This window comes from Phyllostomus discolor, chromosome 1, assembly GCF_004126475.2.
Source record: "Phyllostomus discolor isolate MPI-MPIP mPhyDis1 chromosome 1, mPhyDis1.pri.v3, whole genome shotgun sequence".
Classification (NCBI taxonomy): domain Eukaryota; kingdom Metazoa; phylum Chordata; class Mammalia; order Chiroptera; family Phyllostomidae; genus Phyllostomus; species Phyllostomus discolor.
The window spans coordinates 98,174,015-98,193,305 of NC_040903.2; the positions used below are offsets into that span (position 1 = coordinate 98,174,015).

The 19,291-nt window shown below is 33.6% G+C and overlaps 1 protein-coding gene across 3 annotated transcripts in view; it reads right to left on the minus strand.

Moving 5' to 3' along the window:
- Positions 1-19,291, minus strand: part of CCSER1 (coiled-coil serine rich protein 1) — a 1,267,039-nt gene that overhangs the window by 966,436 nt on the left and 281,312 nt on the right. For all 3 annotated transcript variants that reach the window (XM_028507411.2, XM_036026429.1, XM_036026432.1), the window contains exon 5: positions 6,140-6,260. In XM_028507411.2, coding sequence (XP_028363212.1) covers positions 6,140-6,260 — 121 coding nt within the window. The remainder of the gene's footprint in view (positions 1-6,139; positions 6,261-19,291) is intronic.

A 19,291-nucleotide genomic window follows, 5' to 3' on the forward strand; every position in this document is an offset into this window, starting at 1 on the left:
AATTTAAAATAACATGTTAGGATTGCAATAATATTGCATTATTATATCACAATTACAATTAGTAATACACATATTTCTTCTTTAATCTTAATGCAAGTACTTGGTAATGTACTGAAAGTTTTCATTTAATAATCATATTTAATTTGTCCAGGTTCTGCAGTACACATTGACTCAGTTTTCTGTTCACCATCTCCAGTGCCAGCACCCTAATTCAAGTTGAGGCGATGGCCACAATGTAAAGGTGGTATCATGTTACAAGGGCTTTAATATGAGGCTGTAACATAACCATGAAGGTCAAGAAAAACTTCCCCAAGGAGGTAACTCTTGAGCTAAGATGTGAAGGATATTAGTTAACTTAAGTGAAAAAGCAAAGGAAAATTTTACCTGCACAGAGAACAGTTTGTTCAAATACTCTGAAAACTAGGAGCCGGGAGAAATTGAAAGGAGCCTGACAGAAATAAAAAGAAGCCACAAACATTTTTAACCAGGCCCCAGGTGACCTGATCTTTCAAAAACTTCATTCTGCATTTTTATAAAGAACAAACTGGGTGAGGTGAGGGCCGTGGTGTGGTGTGATGGACCCAGCTCCAGGTCCAGCCACTTTGTTACCTGCCCCCTTTCTTCCCTGCTCCAGATTCAGTGATCTCACACTGGAAGCTTGAAAGCAGCCGGGGTGGGTGTATTTGCACCAGAGTAATAGGCAAATCTTACAAATCAGGGTTTCTTCCCGGGACCCTGCATCCCTGGTAGAGAGCTGGGAGTTAACTAGTTTCCAGCACATGACTAATGGAGGGTGGCTTGATGGTCTGTAGTGAGACCATTGAGGTGACTGCTGAGTCTTGGATTTCTCGATGCAGTTAATCAATAAATGAGTGTCTCTCTGACTAGACTCTTTAGTTTATGAGGCAGAACTCACTTTTCAACTCCAAATCCCCAGCTCTGAGCACAGCGCCTACAACAAAGCTAATATTCAAGAATTACCTATCTTTGATGGATTAAATGAATGAGTAAATGTGTCCCTGAAAGTATAAATACGTTCCTCTGCAATTTGTAAATGAGTAGGAGATTAGCTGATGAGAGGATTCTTTGATATGTCTTCTATACAGCTATAGAGTTTGTGTAACAACTTTATAGATGACATTACAGAAAGTACTTAAACTTTTCCAAACTTAATATGCATTATTCATCCAGATAAAACTGAATAAAAAGAGCTGACAGAACTTTAAACGCGTGTTCTTAAGAATTGTCTAAGAATAAAATAGGTTCGCTCTAGCCCTTCTTAAAAATCTGACATCTGTACCAAAGAAAGCATCTGTGCCCTGTCAGCATCAGCTCCACGAACCTTTTTCATGTTGGCAGAATGAAGCACTACAAGGAGGCCTTGAACCTGGAGTGAATGACAGCGCGTTTGGCTAATGCATCATTCCTACAAGTTGAAACAATAAATCAAATCTCTTAGGAAGTTTTGATCTCTATATAAAATAAAGTAAGAGCGCACAAATTGACAAAAGTAATATAATAATTTCTCTCTCTTACATTCACCTTTATGTTTCTAAATTTACAATGGCTATAAAATCCCTTTATTTCAGATATTGAGTCATGGTATGTATGACTCAAACAGAGCACATGCATTTCCACAAATATATTTCTAATAAAAGCACAAAATAAAATCCAAAAACTAATCAAAGAAGTGGTTTATTTCATTCTCTTCAAAATTTGAATTTTTAATAGCTTTTGTTTTGAGAAATGCATAAGTTTGAGTAACATGCTAAGTGTGGCTGGATATGTGAACATTTTTTTAAATATTAGGATTGTATGAATTTATAAAGCTTTGCACTCAATGGTTTTTGATACCAACTTTCTATGTTTATGATGAAATAACTGAGAACTGTATACACTTGTTGGATCACAAGGATCTTTCTTCTAGCAAATTTACCCTTTCCATGGTATTCTGAGCTACCTCTCAGACTAGACTAGAAAGGAGAGTAGAATCTGAACCTCTGCTATGTCAGCAAGAGTAAAGGTCTGACATGCCCACTGCAGTGCTCGAACACAGCTTTCCTTCTTGGGGGATTTAGATGCTTTCTCCCTATCAGTTGCTATGCTGACAAATGTATATTTCATTCCTAATAGAAAGTATAATTCCTATTTTTCCTTACAGAAAATGTCTAAAAATGATACATATATGAAATATTTTTTAAAAATATTGTCAAAATTAGAATATTTAGTCCCAGACTATGACTAAAAGTTGGTAAAAATACAAATATTTCAGTCATAAAATATTTCTTACATTCTAAAATGATACAATGATATAACTAAGACCAATATTCTGGGTTTATTTTCATGAGTTTATTCTGATATATCAATAAACCTGACCTTACTTTAAACAATCATATACCTAACCAAAGTCCATACCTTACATTAGATAAATAGCACCTGTTACCTCTACACCATAATTTATCTTTTAGGTGCACATTTTACCTCTTCACCCAGATTACAACATCCTCTTGCATATGTTTTCCTATTTACACTCTTATGTATTCTGAAGCCCCAGTATCAAGATTTGCTGAGGCCCCAGTATCAAGAGATTTGCTGAGTTTTGAATTATATGATTCTGTGAGTCAGTTCTATGTTTAACAGACTCAATATTTTTAATCATGTAAAGCCTACATAATTAAATGGAAAGTTTAAAGAAAATATTCACAGATAATACCTCAATGTACAACATTTTAATATCTTGGTATCATAGTATTGGTGAATTATTCCTTTTCCAAATGGAAAATCCAAACTACACAATGCTAATACCATAAAGGGTTTTGATAACTCCACTTATAAAAATATAATATGTTTTTTACCTAATATATCTGTTGTAAAAGTTACAAATTTTCTATATTCTTGCCTTCCTCTTGTGTTTCATGTACTGCACTATAAGGTAAAGTAATTTTTCTCTAAAATAAACAAACTATAATTAAGAAAGTTTAAAAATGCTGTTCCAAGGTCTAAATTTTTAACTACCAACTTCTCCTGCTTCTCAACAGCATGACTGGGTCAAATAATATTAGATAAAATTAAGTAGGTGAAAAATCATTTAATGTAACTAATGAAGATAAACATAATTGCATTTTAATGTAGTATTTCAATTCTGTAGTTTAAATATAATAAAGAATTCTGATTTTAAAATAATGGTTATTATATTACTATCTACACTGAACATTGTTTTCACTTACTAGCTTTGATCCCTGTCTTCTTTTATAAATATCATCCATATTTCAAGTCCAGAATCACCTTTTCTTTCTCATCTTCACCTGTGTTGTAGAGTTTGTCAGGAACTTGGTTCTAGCCAATCATATCATCAAATACTCCTGGGCACAGTAAAAGCCTCAGCATAGTCATGTCAAACAAAGCTAGTCAAAGCCAAGGATACTCAAATCTGTTTTTTTGTTTGTTTTTAGTTTTGAGTAAAAGGAAAGAGAAACCATCTCTTTACACTGGATTCGTTGAAAAGATCCCGACATTTGTCCCAATAGCTGCTGAGGGTAGAAATGGCACCATTAGAGGAACTTCCTGAACACAGAAACTACAGCAGGAAAACAGAATGAGATGCAATTGGAGAGAATGACTGTTTACGACATTATCTAACTACCAGACCCAACCGTGCTTGAGGAAATTTCAACCTCTATAACTTTTAATCGTGAGCCCATAACAACCAAAACCCTTGACTTTTCTGAAACCAATTTGCCTTATGGCTTCTCTCATTGGCAAACAAAGGTTCTGAATTAATCACTATGTCTTTATATTTATATTGTGTTCTGACCATATATTCACACCTATCACTTCATTCTGAAAATACCAATGTGAGATATTGAGGGCATATGTAATCTCCATTTGATAGGCGACCACTATTTGTATGGTTTTATTAAAATCACAATTTAATATCTATGGTAGAAAAAATTTCAAAATTTCAAATTTTAAAAAATTACATGTATACAGCATCCTAGTCAGCTAAAATTATAAGAAGACTATAATAGAGATATTAATCATGTAGTCAACTGCTAATTGAATATGAGATATAAAGGAGAAAACATATCAAGATTTTAAGAAAAGAAAAATAATAGCTTTATATAAATATAGAAGTCAGAAAGAATGAAAATTCTAAGGGGGCTGGAGGAATCACTAATTCAGTTTTAGAGATACATTGTAGAAGATTTTGGTAGGACACCTAGTTAAACAATTCTGGTCAATGACTTTAAATAAATTAGACTTGCATTTAGAAGAGCCTTCAGGAGACGGATAAATATCTGTAAATTGTTAGTAATGTTGATAGATGAGGCTACAGAAGGAGTACCATAACTAATACATCTATGAATTTTTAGATTTCAGGATTTTTACCAATATAAACTCATAATACTATAATGATCCTGTAAGGATGGTAATATCACACCAATTAACAGATTAAAAAAGGGAAGCACAGAGACTTTAAATATAATGTCCCTGATTTTATCTAATATGTATCAGATTTAAGATTTTAACCAACAGCTCACTGATTCAGAAAATAAACAATAACACACCTATATGAATGAATGAATGAATGAATGCATATTATTGGAAGAGACTATTTAAACAAGAAAATATTTTCAGAGAATACAGAGGAGTATGAGAGCAGATGTAGAGTAACGGGAAGAAAACAACAGCCAGTTAACAAATTCTATCTGCTTTAATATATATATCAGAAAAAAAGAACCCTGAGTATTAATAAAGTAGCTAAACACTGGAAAAAAAGATATTTAATGTAAGTAAATAACACTATTAACAGGTTTTGAAATCAGTCACTGAAAAGTAATTAAAAGAATTTAAGACCCAATTTACAAATATACAGGTAACATATAGACTTTATATATATATATATATATATATATATAAAGAGAGAGAGAGAGAGGACGCAATAAAATATATTTGAGTTTTCAAATATAATTTAATTGGCATATACTAAATGTAATTTTCTTTCTATTAGACAAAAATGACTTTGGAACCTAAAAATTAGAGTATATGAAGAGCAGTTAAATTGTTTTCACTTTTATATTATACTAAAGCTGAATTATAATCATTACTTTCTGAATTGGTTAATATATCCTTTCTCTTTAATAAGGATATTAATACTATATTCTTTCAATCAAATATATACATTACTCCATTTGAACTCAACATTATCAAGTGTAACATTAAGGGACTTTCTAATTGATTTCACAAGGAGTAGCAAGCACTTTTGTTTCAGAGAACTCTGTCTTCAGGAGCTTATTCAATACAAACACATCAAGAAACAAACAAGTATGACACAGAGTCATCAATGGAGGAAAACTAGCAAGGGCTTTAAGGTTGCTCCTGCCTCACTGAAAGTGAGTGGTGAGCCAGCAACCCCTGGCAACACCGTACGTCAGCAAATCTCCAATCTTCAAGCAGACATGGCATTACTTTCACTGGACATTCATCAGTAAATTTTCCTTTTTCATTCATTTAATGCACATCCAGAAATAACCCTAGTTTATTTGATACTTCTAGTCCATATATCTCACATTCATTACCATGAATTTAATTCTTTCTGGTCATTATAAGAAAAGAAATCTATCATTTATTCAGTGCAAACTTAAAAATAAGCTTGATCTGCTTAAATAGCAAGAATAGGAAAACATTGAATAGTGTGAAGTTTTAATTTAGGATAATTTATCTATAATAATAACTTCTACTCCTTATAAAAATCCAAATTTAGGCTAGGAAGTTTATATTAAAATATGATTATACTTTATGCCACTAAGTCCTACAACTATAAAATAGGCAATTCAAGTTCATCCATGTTCACAGTTAAGGAAGCAAAATGCTTCAGAATACTTACCCATGTCCCTAAGGTAAGGTAATGACATGAACCTTGGGTGAGATATAGTTCAAATATATGAAGTTGAAAGACACTGAAGTTATTCATGAGACTGCAGATTGATTTTTAATGCTGTACACAATTTATTTCTCTGCTAATACTAACATGCTAGTATTAACACATTCATTATAAATTGCAACTTGTGAACAGTCTAATTCTGATTGGTTATCTATTGGTTTTACAAAGCTCGAAGAAATCAAATGAACAACTTACTGTTTGGAAGGTTCAGGGAACTTTAGTTCTTCCCTTTTCTTCATCTCCACCGTTGGCTCCATGGGAGTGAGAACTACAGCAGCACATGAGACTACAGAGTGGTATGAATCCTCCCGGCAAACTGTTTTTATTAAAAGAATCAATTGTAAATGTCAAAATCATTTATTAACTATTCTCTTTCCCTTTTTCTCTTTTTTTATTTTCAGTTAAAGGCATAACTCAATGGAGACATTATCATTAAATTATCCTTAATTATAATTTCCTACTCTTTTTCACTCACTAGTTATATGATCTTAGGCAATCACTCTGTTTTGAAGCCACACAGCGAAAAGGGTGTTGCAAACACTTTACAGCCCTTCATTTAAAAAAGAAAGAAAAACTTTTCATTGAAGAACGAGAATACAAATAATACACAGTTAAATTAATCTTTGTAACATGAACGCATCTGTTTAATCAGCATTAATATCAATAAATAGGGCATTACTAGCACCCCAAAAATCCTGTGGTACCCTTTCCAAATCATTACTGTAGCTTCCAAACTTAGCCTTTATAATTATGTATACAACCATAGATCAGTTTGTCTACTTCTAACCTTTATATAAATGACATCATACTCTTTTGTGGGTGAACTCCTTTATGTATGGCTTATTTCAATTTGTTCATTCTTATAACTGTGGAGCTTTCCAATGAATGATACATATGTATATATGTGTGTACACATATATACATATGTACATATGTATATATGTACATATGTATATGTGTATATAAATATATATGCATATATACATACATACACAGGGTGGGGCAAAAGTAGGTTCACAGTTGTGAGTATAAGAAACATAGGGTTTATTCGTGTATTCTTTATTAATTATTATATTATTTTCCATGTGAACACCTGTGAAGCTACTTTTGCCCCATCCTGTGTACACACACAGACACACACACACTTTATTGGTGACAGACACTTGGATTGTTTCTGGTCTGGGGCTATTTCAAAAATGTCCATGAACTTTCTTATACTTTTGGTGAATAAATAGATTTGTATTGGAAAAATACTTACGACATGCTTCTGGGGCATGTTCATATGTTTTATGTTCAGCTTTAGTAGATAGTTCCAAACAGTATTCTCAACTGATAGTGCTAACCTTCATTCCCCAAATAGAAATCAGAGGTTCAGCTGTTCTGTATCTATACCAACACTTGTTTCTTTCTGTTTTTTTCTTTTTAAAATTTTAATATTGTATTAATTTTATTGCTATATATAAATTAACACTAATTTGTCAGCTTTTAACAATGCCCATCTATTATCTCATAGATCTGCTTGTCAGTCTAGGCAGGCTCAATTGTGTTCTCTGATTAAGGTCACTCAAGGCGATTGTCTAGCTGGCAACCAGGCTTTGCTCCTAGATAAAGTCTATGGGTAAAGAATGCACTTCTGAGCTTGTTTAGGATGTTAGCAAAATTTAGTTTCTTGCAGTAATGGGACACAGGTCTCCTTTGCCTTGCTGACCAGTGGCCAATGACCACTCTGAGCTCCTAGAAGTTACCTTCAGACCAATGGCCAATTGCCTGTCTGTCTCAGCAATGGAGAACATCCCTCACATTAAAGACCTCTCATGCTTCATATCTAATTCCTCCTTTTGCTAACAGCTGGGGAAATATTCCCCTGCTTTTAAAGGACTCATGTGATTAGGTTAGATTATGTCCTTTTTGATTACCTCAAAGTCAACTGATTAATATTTTTAATTATATCTGCAAAATCCCTTTTGTCATGCAACATAACATAATTAGAGTGGTGAAGTCCCATCATCTTCTAAGTGGAAGCAATTATACAAGGACTAAAGCTATGTGTCATCTTAGATTTCTGCCTACCATGGCTATTCCTATAAGTGTACAGTAATATCACATTGTAGCTTTAATTTATACTTCTCTGATAACTAGTAAACTGTATGATAAATCTTCATTTTACATGATTACAATATGTACATGTTTCAGTTACATGGTTTAGTTAACATGAGACACTACCAAAATATGTTTCAAAGTTCAATTAGCATGGTATATCAACCATAATTGTGTAAAGTACCAACTTCTCTACTAGCTCTTCAGTCCACTAATCAAAGCTTCTTTCAAAGCCTGTCCATGCTTGGTCATCATGCATCTGTTTAAGCACAGACCTCAAAGTGTGTAGCTGCAATGCTCCCTTGTCTTCCAGTGACAAATCCACGTGATACTTAGCAACAATGAGTGCTCCAGGGAAGGAATTTGCCAGTGGAAATGAAAGTGTAGGAAAGAAGTGAAAACTGCTAGGGCTGGAAGCAGTATTTGAGCTGATTATAAATGAAAGGTCAATAATCATTAATCTAAGTATTCACTTCAAGAACTATGAGTTAGACAACAAATTAACACCCTCCCGAAGGTAAACAGAAGGAAGCACTAAATGTGACAGCACAGAACAACGAAAGAAAAGAATCAATGGCACACACACGTCAGCCAAGCAGTGTAAGGCCGTGATCCGAGACAGGAAAATAGTATGTCCCAGGCTCTTCAATTTCCCTATAAAAATATTTTTATATGATTTTATTTATTTATTTTTAGAGAGAGAAGGGAGGGAGAAAGAGAGAGAGAGAGAGAGAGAGAGAGACATCAATGTGCGGTAGCTGGGGGCTTTGGCCTGCAACTCAGGCATGTGCCTTGATTGGGAATTGAACCTGCAATGCTTTGGTTCACAGCCCACACTCAATCCACTGAGCTGTGCCAGCCAGGGCTCCCTATAAAAATATTTGCTGAATTAGTAATCTGCTCAAGGCTACAATCTGAGGTATAAAATAGATGACCATTTTAAGCAGAGCTGAATTTAAAACAATCCTGTGGTATTCGAGAGACAAAAATTAATATTTAGCATGTTTCAAGGAAGAGAGGCCCTGATTTCCTCATTGTCTCTCTAATGCCATCAAACAGATTTTTGTTATTTTTTAAATTTAATTTTCTGCACTTATTCCTGGCATGAACTTTGAGTCTATGACAGACAATTTCACCACAGGTGGGAGCTGAGAACTCTATTATATTTTAAATTTACACAGTTGCCTAACCATTGCTACTAAAGAAATAGACTAAGAATATTATTGATGTTCTTAGAAACATCATATGCTTCTAAGCATCAAAATTGATACTCAGAAATTTATATTTCTGAGATAACATTCGCTTTGTTCAATAAATATTTAATGAGTTACTGCTATGTTCCAAGAGATATGCTCAGTGATAGGATTCTACTTGGGCAAGGAAGAAGTGCCCCTCTCCCTAGCATGTGTTTAGTAAAGCTTTGATTTCTTCTTCTAGAGAGATTTCTCAAATATTAGGGCAATAGGTTTCTGACCAGTTTTGATGAAAGCATTTAGCTAGTTTTCTACAAGGGAAAACAGAACTGTAATTAAAAAAAAAAAAAAAAGAAGCAGCACCAAACAGGAAAAATGCTGTAAGTAAATAAGAAAAAAATTTAAAATAGGAAACATCTGTTTATTCAAGGTAATTTGAAAACTATTACTTAATTGTTATGATCTAGAGGCTGGAATAATTGACAACGCACTCAAAGCTATCAGGCATTAAAAACCATAACTAGGCCAATAAGAAAACAACCCCCATTAACTGGTAAATGAAAAAAGTGACAATTAATGGACATGTCTGGAGATGGATGATGGAGACCTCCATGTAAATCATTAAGCTCTCATATTTAGCTGAAGTTAAATTACACTCAAATTTCAACATCTTTCAGTTTTATTTATCATGAGATAAAAGAATTAGTGTAATACATGAAAGTTAGGCCAATAAGTAATAGATAATTCAAAATTTCAAAAAAGTGAATAGAATGATAAAAGAGAATTATAGATTTTTTCAAAGAATATATTTAGGTAGTTATAATTATATAAACACCATAAAAGATCAATTCTGGGACCTGTGAAGTCAGAAATCTACAATTATTGGGACAGAGTAGAACTCATTTCTATTTTTATTTCATTTATTGTTTAAAAATGTATGTATAGTTGCTATATATTCTTACATTGGCTATATTAGTTCCATGTGTACAATATATTGATTCAACATTTTTATACCTTACAATGTGATCACCCCACTAAGTCTAGTGATCATCTGTCACTGTGCAAACTTACTGCGATATTCTTGACTATATTTCCCCTTCCCTCCTCAACTATCCCCATCCCTTTTCTTCTGGTAAACATCCCTTTGGTCTGTGAGTCTGGTTTTTTGTTTTTTGTTTGTTTTGTTTTGTTTTCAGATTCCACATATAAGAGAAACCATACGGTATTTATCTTTTTCTGCCTGACTTACTTCACTTAGCAAAATATCCTCCTGATCCATTCATGTTGTCACAAATAGCAAGATTTCATTTCTCATTTTAAAACTGAATAGTCTGACTTAGTTGGGTCACCTTTCATTAGACCATAAATAATGTGCTATTACATGAAACGACTCGCCATCATTACTGTACTCCATAAAATGTTTATTTCAGCCACATAAACTGAGATGCAAAACCTGTGAACACATAAATTTTAAGTTACTCTTTATCTCTAGTTTGATATACCAAAATATTTTAAGTACTAAACTTCTAATTTCATTTGGTCTTTTAATTTATGAAATCAATTTTAAAGCAGTAAGAAAACAATATATTTCATTAATGCTCACAAAAATGTCAAAGATGTATTAGGAAAAGCATTTTTCTCTTTCAAGCAAAGTTGAAATATTTCACACTACTGTAGGTGCCCAGAGCAAAGTAAATTTATAAACATGTATAACTACACGTGAAGTCACTACTCCAGTTTACTATAATAGTTTAATACCACAAACAAATTATAAGTTTAGAAGAAAACAACTCACTTTTTTCACTTCGAAGTGCTAACTTTTCTATGTTCCTTTTCCAATATCCAGGGTCGAAATATCTACCATATAATCCACTGGTAAAGCTTAACCCAGCAAAAGGGTAACATTTATTTAACATATGCTGAAATAACATCATGTGGTAGGCAAAGTTCTATGTACTATCAATTTATAGTTACAACATCCTCTTTATACCCAAGAAAATTATATGGGGTAAATACTATTGTTACACCCATTGTACACTGTCCAAGGTCGCACAGTTTGGGAGTAACAAAACCAGTGTTCCAACAATTGCCTCTAGTCCTTATGCTATTGACAATACTCGGTGTTGATTCTCATTAAAATATAAGGTATCAAGGGTCCTAAAGTAATAAATTTAATAATCTGTTCAGTTATAATTAAATTCATTAATATTCTGACATCTGAATTCTTTACTCTAATAAAACTATATAATCATTAAACAATTTGCCTCAGAATGTAACACAACTTTGACTTATTATGCAAATGACCCAAGTCACAAGCTGCTTCAAAAAGCCTTACAAAAATTATTGGACTATCGCTCCACTGGAGAATGAGTAGAACATGTCAGAATGAAGCCTACTATTAGACACATTTATCTTTGATAAAGAAAGGTATACAATTCACAAAAGCATGTTTTCAAATTTAATCGTAATAAATTGCTGTTGATTTTTCTTTCTGAGCACCATTACAGGTACTTGAGATAGATCAGTAAAGTATAAATCATAAAAATACACACTTTGGGGGAATGTATATCTTCTAATGCAATAAATCTCAAATCAAGTTTACCTCTGCAGTTTTTCTCATCAGTAAAATATGAATAATAATAATTATTCATAATTATTCATATTATTATAATAATAACTTCTTGAGTTATTCTGACTATTAAATGAATTAATAATGAATGTGAGGTGCTTAGGATAATACTGAAGAAATGGTAAGAAGTATTAAAATGTTACCACACATTATTATTTACAACTACTTGTGTTTTTTTTGGTGTATCTGACAGCAATGATCCAATCAAACACTAATTTTGATGTGCTGTGAAGACATTTTGTAGATATGATTAGAGTCCATTTCTGTGGCTGTTAAGTAAGGTAGATTATAACAGATAATATGGGCGGTGCTGATTCAATCAGCTGAAAATCTTAAGAGCAGCTGAGACTCTGGATGAAGATAAAAGCTGCCCCTGTCAACAGTTCCAGCCCACTGTCCCAACAGTGTGCTCTACTGATACAGGGCTTGCCTAGCCAGTCCTCACCACCCATAAGCCAATCTACTGGTTCTGCTTCTCTGGTTGATAAATACACTGGTCAACAATGGCATTTTGGTATTAGATACTAGTTTTGGTGAATCTCTAAATATTTCCTTTGAATTAACATGTTTAATTCAGTGCTCATAAAAGGCTTTTCTGAAATATTAATCCAGAATTGAAAAATAAGCAGATAAAATACATCATCACTTCATGACTATAAACACATAGTAAGCAAAAGTTGGTACACATATCCATTCCATCAGTAGCATCATGGAGCTATACAATGTCCAGGCACTGTTACAAAGCATTTGCAATAATGAAACTTAAATATTTGCAATAATGCATTGCAACAAAGCATTTGCAATAATGAAACTTAAATAGTGTGTAGAAAATGCTGTCATATAAGTAATCAGCAGGCCAGGAACAGAAGGACTCCTGCTATCTTGTTCACTCCTGTTTCTGAACACATGCCAGATGCAAAGGAGGCACTTGATAAGTATTCGTCTAGTGAATGAGAGATTGAAAAAAAAAATGAACAGAGGTATTAAGGAAAAGAAAGGATGCTAGCCAAGCATAGGAGAGAGTGCAAGAAGGCAATAAGATATGAGAAAATGTTATATATCTTGAGAAACTTAAAAAAAAAACACATTTAGTGTGGCTGGGGCCTAGCCAAGAAGAAGCTGAGGAACAGAAATACAAATTATTGACAATACCTTGCAGGCCTTCTAAGCAACATTGCTATTTTTCTGAAGGTAATGTGGGCTATTAATCATTTAACCAAGAGGCCTAGCAACATCTAAATTCAGGAACAATATTAGGTGAGACCACTGACAATACTACTGAAATAAATGAAATGAGAAATGGTGAGGGTCTCCTATCATTCGGAGTGGCAGAGTAGTGAAAAGGAGGGAAAGGTCAGAGTGCAGAGCATCTGAAATTTCCACACTTCTACTCCAAACATGTACTCACCTTCTATTATTTACTTGCTTATTTTATTAAATGAAACAAAACTCTCAGTGTATTACAAAAACAAAAGATATAGTGAAAGTTTGGGAAGACGAGAATGAAGAATTGGCAAAGGCTGGAAGCAAAGACCTTCAAATTAAATTCATAAATAACTTAAATATTAATTTAAATTAAAAACCATATATTGTACAACCATAAGGCATAAGGAAATGATTTTGTGAATTATTTTATTTTTATTCATTTTTAAAGATTTTATTTATTTATTTTTAGAGAGAGAGAAAAAAAGGGAGAAAGAGAGGGAGAGAAACATCAACTGGCTGCCTCTGGTACACGCCCCAGATGGAACCCAACCAGGAACCCAGGCGTGTGAACTAACCTGGAATCAAACCAGTGCCCCTTGGCTTTGCAGAACAACACCCAACCAACTGAGCCACACCAGTCAAGGCTTGGGAATATTTTTTTAAAAGATGTGAAGAAGTGTACAGAAATTGTTAATATCCTAAACTAATAACTGATTTCAGAAAAATAACAGAAATAGAAATGAAAAAAAATACTATATTATGGAAATTTTAAACTAAACTACAAAATGTAAAAAGAACATTACATTTTGTCAAGCTTATATCCCATGATCAAAATTCTGATACTTTTATTGTATGTGCCAATAGTAACCTTTCATCTTGTGACATGTTTGCACAGTCGTCACATTTATTATAAAATTTTATTCTTCAAAATTGCATGTTTTTCACCAATTTCATACTGCTTTCAACAATTTATTTCTTGTCTCAGCTGTTGAATCCTTCCCTTCATAAATCCTACAATCTGAAAATATTTTCTAGAATAAAACTGAAAGCTCACTGTTGGTAGAGAAAAGCAGAGCAATGTAAAAATGTGAATTCAGTTTGTAAGGTTGGCAATTTTATTAGTATAACTCAAACACTGTTATGTTCGGGGCAGGCAAAATGCATCTTTGGCACATTCAATGCAAGCAGAAATAGCCCATGGTTTTCTTCAATGGCAAACATGAAAAAATAATTATAAATTTCTCCTCACTGTAAAGTAAGAGATGTATGGGTAAAGTGTAATTTTGTTTTAATATATAGAAAAATACATAGCTGAAGTGTGCCCCATCCCATTTATATGTTGAGATCCTACAAACCAGAGCCTCACAATGTGACTGTACTTGGAGGCAGGCCATTTAAAGAGCTGATCAGATTAGAGTCAGGGTGGGCCCTGATCAGGTACGACAGTTCTTCTTCTAAGAAGAAATTAGGACACAGATCCACACAGAGGGAAGACCATGTGTAGCCACAGAAATAACAGGACCATCTACAAGCCTCAGAAGAAATCAAAGTACAGACACTTTGAACTCAAACTTCTGGTCTCCGGGAATGTGAGAAAGTGAATTTCTATTGTTTAGGCCACCAAATGAGGTGTTTTGTTAATGGCTGTACTACCAATGCTGCCAAACTAATATAACCACCTTTTTATAAAAAAGGTAAATGATTAATTTTACTAATAATGATTCAATAAAATACAAGTAATTTAATGAAAGGATCTTAGAGTTTCAGTCCAAACACACACTTAAGTCTACTACTATCCTCTTCCACTGCAAAATCTCCGACAGATGCCCATTCAGGCGATTCAGCTCAATAATTCTAATGCTGGAAAGTTTACGTTGTCATTCTGGCTGTCTTCTTCCAAATGTGATTAGATTGTTAAGAGTATTTAAAAATACACTGTATAGAGATGTATTGTGTGTGCTTGTTAGATATATTGCATATGTATATATTATACATAACATATATTATACACATGTATACATTTTATACAGATATACATTTAATATTCAAAGCATCAGAAAGAAAAGTCAAACAATACATAAACTGCTTTCTGTAACTTAAGTATTAAAAACTCTATCAGAATTTTTTCAAATGTACAGCCACCATGTAGAGGAAGACCCTAGGTTAGGAGTTTTCCAGGCTTTTCTAGAAGGTGATTATAGAAACAATAGTAGCACTAGAAGTCTGTTGTCACTGGCACAGATTCCACATGTAACATTAGAATGGCATCATTTGTGTGGCCTCCTAATTCTTAATAATCAAGTAGAGGGTACGTGCTTTGTTCATTAAATTTTCCATGTTTGACTTTGCAGGACAGTTAATACACATTGTGGCAGACTGTATTTTCCAAAGACAGCCCTCCAGTATACATTTCATCCTGCTGTTTTTAAACATTGTTTGACAGGTGGGGGCCAGCTTCCTTTGAAACTGTGTAACTTTTGTGACTACCTTGACTGAAAGAATGTGGAAATGATACTGTTTTTTTGACTTTGGAATTAGGTCACAGAAGGGTCTGGGCCTTCTGTCTGGCTGTCACTTGCTGCCCTTGCTGCTGGGACCCAGCCACTGTGTGGTGAGACAGCCATGCTCTATTAAGGCCCTCAGTGGAAGCAGTCAACAACCACAGAATGTAAGTGGCAGGACTTTGCATTTTGGCTGAGTCCTTAAACATCAGACAGCACAAGAAACCTCTTCCTGCTGCACCCTGTCTGAATTTCTGACCCACAAAAAGATGAATGATGTATGCTGACTTAAGCCACTAAATTTTAGGAAAATGTGTCACACAGAAACAGATAAACAATATACTCATAAAGAACATTTGTAATGAATGACAAAAATAGATTCTGTTGCCCCAGGGTAGGTTTTCATTAAAATTTTACCTAATGATATAGGAAACAAATTTCTGGCCACAAAGGCTTGCCCACATGTGTATGCAGAATTTGTGAATGAAAATTAGAGAAACTCATAATAGTTAAAATTCTCGTTCAGCTTTTGTCTATGGCTTAAGAGTATAAGAAGAAAAAGTAATATAAAGAGCTGAGTGTATCTATATATGGAAAAAGATGGTCTGGTAAATGCGCTGACTGTCCCAGTTATGTTTCTCATTTCAAACTTAGAAAGAGCCCTGGAGGTCTCCTTGGAGCAGTTTTGCTACAGCAGGTACAGGCAAGTAAGTGTCTGCGATACACTCAAAACAATCCTTTATGAAATTTCCAAGCATAAGATGAAATCATAGTTGTTATCCATTCTGGGAAAGCATGTACCAGAAGGCCTGTATCATTTGAATAACGGTTAACCAAAAATGTCTGTAACCTAATATCCTAAACTCTAAACTACAAAAAAAAAAAAAATTAAGAGAAAAAGGAAGGTGCTTGATACAGTAGAATATAAAAAATCTGCACCAAGCATTCTGTATAGATAACAGATAATGTCCTCAGAGGAAGAGTAGCTAAACCAAAATGAATTTTACTGTCATTCTTTCAAGATAAGTGTGTCAACATCATACACTGTTAAAAAATATTCTACTCAGTTTTGCCAAAGAAGCAAGAATAAAACCCTTAATAAATTAACATTATAACCTTGTAATTTTTTAAATATATTTAAAAGAGCCCTGGCTGGCATAGCTCAGTGGATTGAGCTCGGGCTCAATCAGGGCACATGCCTAGGTTGCAGTCCATGGCCCCCAGCAACCACACATTGATGTTTCTCTCTTTCTCTCTTTCTCCCTCCCTTCCCTCTCTAAAAATAAATAAATAAAATCTTTTAAAAATTTATATAAAAAAAGAAAAAAGAAAATATTCTAATTACATGTAAATAAAACTATGTTAAATATATTTTCCTAGCTGTGTTCCCATTTACTAGACAAAAAATATATCAAATTTTCATGTCTGTCAGCTTTTATGGCTACTTCATATTTCTCTTATCAGCTCAAAGTTGTTTTGTCTTGTACTGTCTTAGGTGTGTGTTTGCTCGTTTATAATACTGATGATTATTATGCACAATGCAATATGAATCAAGGGAGTAATGCAAGTTTTAGTTTATAGTATTTACAGAAATTAAAATCTAATACAAATTGAAATAGTTATGGAGTACTATATATGTATATATAGTGCCACGTAATTTGATTGAATAAATAAGACAATTTATTAAAAAATATTTATTAAACCTATACTTGTGTCAGCTATATTCCAGGTTCTGAAGACATAATAGCGAACAAAGCAGAAAAAATATCCCTGCCACTTCAGAGAATTATTGCTATTTGATTTAAACGCCATTAGAAAGGTAGTGGTTGTACCACTGAGGTTCTAGTAAGAGGAAGTACTATAGGTAATTTTTTTGTTTTTCTTTTTTTTCACAAAGATCTCAGTAAATTTTCTCTCACATCTTTTATTCATCATTTTTGAGCTATATTAAAGATCATAAACCAGTAAGTAGTTACTGAATAAACTTTTTCTAACAGCTAAAACTTTGTATTTTTTCTTTGTCTTCTTTTATTTCAAATGTAACAGTCAAAGTTATAAGAAAAACAAATCTACTTCCCTTCCCCTCCCCTCTCACTCTCCTGTCTTTTTCCTTTGTCCTCTCCTCACTTCCCCTTCTTCTCACTTTCTTCTTCTCCCTTATTCTTCCTTCTTCCTTTCTCCACCCTCTTGTCTCCCTCTTCTTCCTCCTTCTCTGTTAACCTTCTCCCTCTCCCTTTTCTGTCTTTTTTTTTTTGCAATAAATTTTTGGCTGACCCCCCCCCCAAAAAAAGAATAAGCATCAAATGATTTATTAATCTTTGTTGAAGAAATTACACCAGCTTTATGAGTATGAGACATAACCGATCAGTCTTAGTTGTGCAGTACTGACAGGTTGTTTAATGGGCTTTGCTCTGTAAAAGTATGAGGAATAATACAATCTACATAATGTTCATCCCACTTTTAAGAAGTTAAATAAATTATTCAATTGTCTCCTTAAAAAACACCCACTCTTCAGAACTTTACATATGAATTACAAATCACACAAAATAAGATATACAGTTTAAATAGGTGATTTTAATAATAAAAAGAACTCCATTATATTACAGCTAATGGTTTTAGGCTATTCACCTCTGGCAATCATTAGAACAGATTGTGAATTTCCTCTCCCCCCAAAAAATCTTCCTTTTGCCTTCTATTTTGTTTCATATGAAATAATTGCCTAATATTTAGGGATCTATTCATTCTATATCTAAATTTCCACTTAGAAGAGAAAGTGACAATACCATTTAATCTGAGTATGATCTGGTTTAATGAAAAGGAGGTAGATAGTCCAACTTCAGTAATAATGTAGAATCCAGAATAAGGATGGCTTTTGAGGAATTCTGCATAACTAAAACCTACGGCTGAGCTGCTGAAAGTCAGGAAGTATAACTGCACAGATAAAAATAACACAGGGGCCAAGGTATACAGAGTCAAAAACATCAAGCCAAGCTGTTGGTGTTTCATCCTGTAGGACCAAAGTTCTCAATTCACAAACAAGTGCTAAATTTCACAGGAGCTATTCTTGAATAATATAAACTGCAAGTCCAGTAAATAAAATAGAAGGCTCTAGAGTGACATAAGTCAAGATATATAACATTCTGCACTCTTGACCAAATATTAACAGGTAGCTGGAACAGCCCAGCATTTCCATGGGAGCACCAAGCTACTTAAGAGGGAGGAGAAAAGGAACAATGGCAGCAATATGGAACGTCTCACTTTCTCTAGGTCTCCCCCTAAAGATAGTTATCTGAAAGAATCTAACCTTTCATAGTTTACTAACAGATCTCATAATTCTGAAGGAACATTTTTTTTTTGTTATTGTTACAGCAGTCCTTTTCTTCAAGCTCCATTCCAGGAGGGATGGAGGTCATGGCTACATTTTACATCACTAAAATGCCCAGAAATTATGTGCACCTAGATAACACACAAGCATATTTTAGTGCACATTCCAGGGCAAAGTGAAATCACTCTTTCTATAAGATCTTGGCTTAATTACTGCAATCAAAAACTTTCCTTTAGATATTCATAAAATGCCGTTTCTGAACTGATGCTGATGTCTTTCCAGAGAAAGTATCACTTTTGAAAAATTCTCCATTGTGACTGGTTACTAGTCAAACATGAGAAATAATTTGTACAGATCCCTGAATAATTGTTCACCCTTTTGATAATGGTATTTTTC